General features: G+C 55.0%; 1 protein-coding gene across 1 annotated transcript in view; it reads left to right on the top strand.

Moving 5' to 3' along the window:
- The first annotated feature begins 1,166 nt into the window (after window positions 1-1,166).
- The window catches only part of INPP5B (inositol polyphosphate-5-phosphatase B), a 69,948-nt gene continuing 62,760 nt past the window's right edge, over window positions 1,167-8,354 (top strand). The window contains 6 exon segments of the mRNA XM_014591626.2: window positions 1,167-1,217; window positions 1,744-1,898; window positions 2,272-2,366; window positions 3,482-3,579; window positions 3,708-3,737; window positions 6,007-6,117. Of these exon segments, the coding sequence (XP_014447112.2) occupies window positions 1,842-1,898; window positions 2,272-2,366; window positions 3,482-3,579; window positions 3,708-3,737; window positions 6,007-6,117 (391 nt within the window). The 5' untranslated portion in view covers window positions 1,167-1,217; window positions 1,744-1,841.

Here is an 8,354-nt window from a genome sequence, read left to right as displayed (position 1 = left end):
GGACATTACCAGGAGAAAGTGGGGAAGAAGGTGGTATCTGTTTTGGGGGGGCTTACAAAGTTGGATCAGCCATTAGGGCAGCACCTTGGCTTAGGGAAGGGGGGAGAGCTGGTGAGAAGTCACGGTGGTCGCCCCTTCCCCAGCCCAGATCCACGTGTTGCTCCTTCAGTCTGGGCCAAAGCGGGAGAGGTGTATGTCCACGCACTTCATTAAACAGACGCTCTTTCGGAAACATGCTCTGAGGCTGGCTGTGAGGAAGAGACAGCCGTCCCAGGGACGCTGCCTAGCGCAGTGGCCAGGAGGCTGAGAGGGCAATCCCGGACCCTTATCTGAGCCGGCCCTTTCTGGCATCTGGAGCCACCTCCTTGTCTTAGATGGGGATGTCAAGGCCCGAAGGAAGAACTGTCTTGGGCCAAGGGCGCGTGGCCAGGTGAACCAGTGAAAGGGGCTTTGGAACCCTCGGGCCACCCTCAGGCTGTCCTGAGGGCCAAGGGCCGTCTCTGTCCTCTCCTCCTGAGGAATGAAGGCTGGGTGTGGGCGACAGTCCTCACAGTACCACAGAACGTGGAGTGACTTCCCCACGTACATCACTGTCCTCGCACAGCCCGTGTGGACGGCGGGGTGTGGCCCTAAACCGCACCAGAGCCGCAGTCAGATGTCAGCTGAGTCCCAGTCCTGCCACACGCGAGCTTCAGGGCTCGGTGAAATCGCTTCCCCTCGCTAGGGCTCAGTTTCTCCACCTGGAGGATGGAAGTAAAGGCTCTCCCTGCGCTTGCTCTCTCCAGTAAGCTGGGGCAGAGTGGTTATTGGGGAGAAAGTTTTCAGTAGAGGTCAGCACTGGAGTTAGAAGAGATGAGGGTGGAATTACCAGGAGAATAAAAACACACCTGTTTTTTCCCCTTGAGATAAACGTGACCACCTATCTTCCTTCCGGGCGCTGGGTCGGGGAGCTCTGGCCCTGTGACGTAGAAGGCGGGGATGAGCGGTAGGGCATGCATTAGCAAACCTTTTGGGAATATATTGGCAGCCTGGTGTACTCCAGGACCCAAGGGGTTAATGGGGGTGTGGACCCCCACCCCACCGCACAGCTGACTTGGCATGCTGGGACTTGCAGGCGGGCTGACCAGCCTGCTGTGCACCGCAGGGGCTGCTGGGAAGTGTAGTCACTGGCCGGGCCCTGGGCCGGTGTTGCGCGCCCAGCGGTGACAGCTCTGGAGGTAGGCGGCAGTGGCAGGGGGCTGGGTGCAGAAAAGCCAGGACAGTGTGGGGCTGGGGGAATGGGCACGCTGAGGGCTAGGGCCCCCAACCTCGGCCGGCCGTGGGGTCGGGACTCCTCTGGCCTACTGCTGATGCAACGTGGCCTGCTGGGTGGGGTGAGGGGCAAGGAGCAACGGGACAGGACGCTTCCCTGTCTCCAAAGAAAGGACAGGGCTGGGTTCCTTCCCCAGGTAGGGGCCTTCCTCCCCTAGACAGTCCGGGGATGTTCCCCACAGGGACACCACTGACACCTCCCAGAGGAGTGCCAGCAGGGCTGCTGCTCCCTGTCCCAGGAGCCCTCGAGGGGGCCCCATGTCCCCTCCCATAACGGGACAGCCACTCCACCTCCAAAGGCTAGAGCAGCCCCCACTCGGGAACACCTGGAAGCCCTCCCAGACAATGCGTGGATCCCACGGGGCAGAGGGCTGGGCCTGTCCTGATGGAGGAGCAGGGTCTGGGGTGCTGCTCCAACTTCTCTTTCCACAGGGGCCGCTCCTTTCTGCCCCCAGCCCTCTGAGGTCGCCCCGTCCCCTCGTGGGGGCTCCCACCTGCTCTCCCACAGGGTGTCTGCTCCAGGGGCCGGCATGGACCAGTCCGTGGCCATCCAGGAGACGCTGGCCGAGGGGGAATATTGCATCATCGTATCCTTTCTGCTCTAGGGCTCTGGGCCCCTTGCCCCAGGTCTGCACTGACCTCAGGAAGTGGGACGAAGGTGTCCAGGCGCCCAGCTCCTGTCCTCCATCTCTGAGTCATGCGGGAAGAAGGAAGCCAGGATTTACTTAGCACTTCCTCGTCATGCACTCTGACAGCTGCTGTCAGTGAGCAGTTATCCTCCCCACGCTCTGTGCACTGGGCTTTGTATCCCATTCACAGTTACGGAAGGCTCAGAGAGGTGAAGCCACAGGCCCAGGGTCACACAGTCAGTCTGGGGGAAGCGGGAGGGCAGGGAAGGCCGGGCGGGCTGGGGGGAGGCGGGGGACCTGGTCCTGCGCGGTTTCCCTTGACTCGCAGCAGGCGGTGCAGGGCGTGCTGTGCGAGGGAGACAGCCGACAGAGCCGCCTGCTGGGGCTCGTGCGCTACCGCCTGGAGCACGGCGGCCAGGAACACGCGTGAGTGAGGGCCGGCCCTGCCTCCTGGGCCGTGGGTTACTCTCTACCACATCCTCCAGCTGGGCTTCAGCCGTCCCCAGGGCAGAGCCCGAGTCCTCCAAAAGCATCCTCATAGTGATGGGAATACTGTTGAAACACTGTTCGAAACCCTTCATGTGCATTAACTCACGTAATCCTCAAGATGTGGTGAGGAAGCTTCTGAAGAGGCAGCGATCACCCTGGCCAGCTGCCGAGCCTCGTGCCCGATCTCCTGGTGCCGGCAGGCTTTGTCCTTGTGACCACGAGCTCTTTTTTTTGGAGAGATTTTCGCTATAGGGCGCATGCGCTCGCCAGACAGACAGAGAGAGACAGAGAGACAGAAAGTGAGAAATCACCCCTCAGGGGGGATGGCCACACTGCAATCCCTTCTCCTCCATTCTCCTCTCGGGATCTTGGACATGCACGCACACGCGCCCAGCGTGAGTTTTAAGCCACCGGGTCTGGGACGCGAACCACAATCGACTATGTGGGAGTCCAGTGACGTAGCTATTATGCTAACTGCAGGTTCCCATGACCACGAGATATTGGGCACATCATTTTACTCCTGTGGACCTCAATGGGTCCAGATACAGACTACCATGAGCTAGCACGCGGGAAGGGTCTAAAACCCACGAGGCACATCGAAGGCGCTTCTGCAAATACTCTGAAGCAGACAGGGTAAGGAACACCTGCCAAAGGTCTGCTAGCAAGTCAGAGAGCCTCAGGGTCTCAGAGCCAGGAGGGAAAGGGCTTCCAACCTTCTCTACCCCAGTCCAATTTTACAGAGGGGAAACCGAGGCTCAGGGAGAGAAGGGTGACTAGGGCTGCACTGTTCCTGTCACACACCGGGCAACACTGTCCCATGGATAGATCAAGCGTGTGTTTTACTAACAAAGCAGGGCTCTCTGGAGCAGAGACGGTCAGCTCTGATGGCCTCAGGCATAAAACTGCAGCCCCTGACGGGCACATGGGCAAGGATGGTGGGAGTGGCAGAGCCGGGCTACCAGCACAGGGCTGGGACCAGGCGGGCATGAGCGCCGCAAGGTCCCCAGGGACTGCCAGTGGACCCCACCCTCACCTCTGCTTCCTGCCCTTAGCCTCTTCCTGTACACGCACCGGAGGATGGCCATTACTGGGGACGATGTCTCTTTGGACCAAATAGTGCCAGTCTCGCGGGATTTTACGCTGGAAGAAGGTGCCACAGGGGGCCGGGGGGCATGGACCCTTCTCCTCTGGGCCCCCAGGTCATCTCTGCCTTATGGGGGGGCAGTGGGATGATGCTGGGGCTGGGTGCTCAGGGCATGTCGTTTCCTCCCCCTGCAGTGTGCCCGGATGGTGACCTCTACGTCCTTGGTGAGTGGTCCTTTCAGTGTGGGTCCAGTTGGGGCAGGGGGTACAGGGCGTGCAGAGAGAGGGGAATGGCGTGGGGTACGAGCTTGCCTAAATCCCTACTGCCAGCAGGACGCTGCCCTTGCCCACCTCTGGAGGCTCATCTCCCATCACCCCTCCCTTCCTTGCTGTGTCCTTCACCCCAAACATGCCACATTCTCAGAGTCCCTCACGTGCGTGCCCCTTTCCCTGAAAGCCCCACATCTTATTTTTTGTTAAGTTATTTTATTGGGACCAGCAGTTAGCATAATGGCTATGTCGCTGAACTCCCATGTAGTTGACCACGGTTCGAGTCCCAGACCCAGTGGCTTAAACTCATGCCAAGCATGTGTGCATGCGTGCCCAAGATCCCGAGAGGAGAATGGAAGAGAAGGAATTGCGGCGTGGCCATCCCCCCAGGGAGTGATTTCTTGCTTTCTGTCTCTCTGTCTCTCTCTGTCTTTCTGGCGAGCGCACGCACCCTATAGCAAAAACTTCTCAAAAAAAATAATTTTATTTAACTTTATTTATTTTCACCGCCATGCCCCCTGCCAGCCCCGCCCCAGACCTTTCTAGCTTACCCACCTCCTACCCATCTGTCAGGGCTCCAGCGCACCCACTTCTTTGCCCAGAAACTGGGCCAGTCTGTGGTGTGGTGGTTAAAAGAACTGGATCCCACATGGCTCACTGTGTGGTTCAAATCCTGGTTTTGGAGGTTTGAAAAACACACCAGGCAGGACCAGCAGGCAGCGTGCGGTTAAGGTGCTGGACTCCCACATGGCCAATCATGTTCTGAGTCCCAGACCCAGCGGCTTGAAAATCACATCAGGAACATGTCTGTGCTTGCCCAAAGTCCCAGGAGGAGAATGGAGGAGACAGGATTGTGGCGTGGTCATTCCCCCACGGGGTGATTTCTCCCTCTCCCTCGCACTGTCTCTCTCCAGCGAGCACATGCTCCCTATGGGGAAAAAAGAAAACCGCCAGCATGTGTGTGTGCATGCCTGAAATCCCAAAGAGGGAAGAACTAGGAGAGACTGTGCTGTCACCGGCCCCACTGGGGGTGGCTTCTCCCTCTCCTCTGGCAAGAACAGGCACCCTCTGGGAAATTTTGTTAAAGAATTATTTAAATTAGGGACCAGCAGTTAGCGTAATGGCTATGTCGTTGGACTCCCATGTAGTCGACCGCGGTTTGAGTCCTGGACCCGGTGGCTTAAACTCACACCGGGCACGTGTGCGTGCGTGCCCAAGATCCTGAGAGGAGAATGGAGGAGAAGGGATTGCAGCGTGGCCACCCCCCCCCGGGGGGGGATTTCTCGCTTTCTGTCTCCTGTCTCTCTCTGTCTTTCGGGCGAGCACACACGCCCTATAGCAAAAGCCTCTCCAAAAAAAAAAAAAAGAATTATTTAAAATAATTAATTTTAATTTGACCAGAGAGGTACACAGTAAGAGAGAGAAAGGGAAAGTGAGAAAGCAAGCCGCCAGGTCCAGGACTCAATCCACTGTGGGTCAGGTGGGAGTCCAGTGCTCTTAACCACGATGCCACCTGCCAGCCCCCTGACAAATTTCTTAAAGAAGAAAACCCTGAAACTATATCATTGTTTGTGTTTTAATGATAGAGGGACCATTTTACTCATCCTTGGTCCTCTGTCACTTTCAATGACTTAATTATTTTATATTGATATATTTCATGTCTATTTTCTTTGCTAGACAGTAATACAAATAATAATAAAACTGATATTTCATCGATGATTTTCTTTTTTTTTTTTTTGACAGATTTTCGCTATAGGGCGCGTGCGCTCGCCAGACAGACAGAGAGAGACATTAGAGACAGAAAGCGAGAAATCACCCCCCAGGAGGGATGGTCACGCTGCAATCCCTTCTCCTCCATTCTCCTCTCGGGATCTTGGGCATGCACACACACGTGCCTGGCATGAGTTTTAAGCCATCGGGTCTGGGACCTGAACCCTGGTTGACTACGTGGGAGTCCAGCGACATAGCCATTACGCTAACTGCTGGTCCCAAGGCTTATTGGCTTTTCAGAGCCGTCATCAACCTCTTCTCTAAAGTGGGGATGACTTCAGTACGGAACTGAGGGTACAGAGGGTCATATTGTCCCCATGGCAGCCCTTGAAGGAGTCGCTGTAGGTTTGAAGGGGCTTGGGGAGCCTGGGTTTCTGGGGATGCCAGTCTTAAGACACATCGAAGCACTTGTCTGCTGGAGGCCAACGGCTCATTCCCTGCGTGCTCTGTGCAGGCGCAGATGTGACAGTCCAGCTGGACACCGCAGAGCTCAGCCTCACACTGCAGCTACCCTTCGGTTCACACACCAGGATGTTCCTCCAGGAAGTCGCCAGGGCCTGTCCAGGTAGGGAAGACACCAGGCTCCCTGGGGGAGATCGGCTGGGTTTTGTCCGCATTCCAGTTGACGTTCACTGTTGGAATCACCCTCCCTGGTTTCCATGCCCTCTCAAAGCAGCTAGCTTACACCACAGAGCCGCAGGCTGTCAGCCACCACGGTATTTGTTTTTCTGTTTACGGTTTCTGGGCCTGTTAACTACCACAGGGCTTGTCTGCCCTCCAGGACTGCACAGGGCCGGTTGGTCGTGGCTCTGATGCGGAATCTCTTCCAAGTTGGTTGGGTCAGCAGGTCCTATGACCCGTCTTCCCTCTCGATGCTCTGCTGCTCATAGCTAGAACCAAGGGAACTCTGTCACATAGGCTCTCCTGCCCTTGAACCCCACTCTGTGCCCCACTGCCACTGAGAAAATGGCCGAGCTTTGGCACAGCAGTGAGAGGTTAGTGGCCTCTGGGACAGAATTTGTTTAGACTGGGAAATGAGCCAGGCAGGTAAAGGACAGTGCGTGTCCAGAGCAGAGGATCAGCGACAGAACATGCAAATTCAAGCCAGCAGGTGCTGGGGCTTGGGTTTTAGGGTTTTACCGATGGGGTTATCAGGTTATCAGTCGTTTCCTTTCCAGCTGACATCTGTCTCTGTGGGAAGAGGAGGAGGGCTTGCCTTCTGTTGTGGTCTGACCGTGGAGCCTGAACCTCCGGGGGTGCCAGCCTCTTTTGCCTGCTGTGTCAGGAAGCAGACCGACTTAGAATGCAAACCTGGGTAGGAAGAAAAAGCAAGTAGAAACAAGGTTATAGAGACTTTACTGTCTGATTAAGGGGGCTATTCTATAATTGGGTTGTCGGAAAAGTTATGACATGTTTTTCTGTTTTTCTATGCACAAGTGCATCATGACTTGTCTGATGACCCATTATATTTATTCCATAAACTGGAGAAAATTATCTCTGACTCTTTTTTTTTTTTCTTAAAGTTTTGCCAGAGAGCACATGTGCTCACTGGAGAGGCAAGAGATAGAGAGACAGAAAGAGACAATGAGAGGGAAAGTGAGAAATCTCCCTCCGGGGGGATGGCCATGCTGCAATCCCTTCTCCATTCTCCTGTGATTTTGGGTATATACGCACATGTGATTTTCAAGCCACCAGGTCCAGGACTCAAACTGCGGCAGGCCCTGAGCCTTAACCACCAGCCACCTGCTGGCCCCTCTGAGTCTTAGGATAATAAGGATAACTTATGATTGACGGCAGTCATCGTTAACGGGGCAGTAACAGTGATGACAGCAAAGAACCTGGGTTTGAAGTTACACAATTGCTTAAGTTTGAAACCCATCTCGGCTGGTCCCAAGCTGTGTGGCTTTGGACAAGCCACTGGGCCTCTCTGAACGTTAGTCTTCATAGGCTCATATAGGTAACAGACATCTTCCTCGTGGGGTTGTGAGAGCTAACTGAGATAACACGTCAAGGGTGGGTGCCACTCCAGAGCAGGAGCTCAGAAAACGTCCCCTGGCTCCGCACAGGAGGGCTCGGCTCAGACCTAACATTCAGGGCCCACTTCTGTGTTCGGAACTATTCTAAGAACTTCTCTAGATGACCTCATTTCATGTCGCCGACCTCACTAGGGAGTATAGTCGATGCCTCCATTTCACAGATGAGGAAAGTGTCTCAGAAAGATAAGCCTCGCCTGCAAACACGGCCAGCTCCGAAGCAGAACCAGCTCGCTCTGCCTAACCCCAGGGCAGGGCTGGGCAGAGCCTGAATTCTAGGGTGTTTTGCTCTGGTGCTTTCTTAGCCCATGCTACTCTCTTCCATGTAAATGGACCTAAGGTGGGAACCAGCAGATGGCATGATGGTTACATTGTTGGACTCCCACGTAGTTGACCACGGTTCGAGTCCTGGCCCTGGTGGTGTAAAACTCACTCTGGGTACATGTGCGTGCACACCCAAATCCCAAGAGGAGAATGGAGAAGGGATTGTAATGTGGCCATTCCGCCTGGAAGGTGATTTCTTGCTTTCGGTCTCTGTCTTTTCTGTAAGTGTACATTCCCTATTGCAAAAATCTTTCTAAAAAATATACAAAAAGGGGGCGGGCAGCAGGTGGCGTGATGGTTAAGGCGCTGGACTCCCCATGGCCAATTGTGGTTCGTGTCCCAGACCTTGCGGCTTGCTTTCTCACTTTCACTCTCTGTCTGTCTGTCTCTGGACAAACTAGAAAAAAAAAAAAAAAAAAAAAAAAAAAAAAAAAAAAATTTTTTA

Source organism: Tupaia chinensis, unplaced genomic scaffold, assembly GCF_000334495.1.
Source record: "Tupaia chinensis unplaced genomic scaffold, TupChi_1.0 Scaffold000604_1, whole genome shotgun sequence".
NCBI lineage: Eukaryota > Metazoa > Chordata > Mammalia > Scandentia > Tupaiidae > Tupaia > Tupaia belangeri.
The sequence above is the reverse complement of the archived record's forward strand: the minus strand, read 5'-3'. Positions and strand labels throughout refer to the sequence as shown.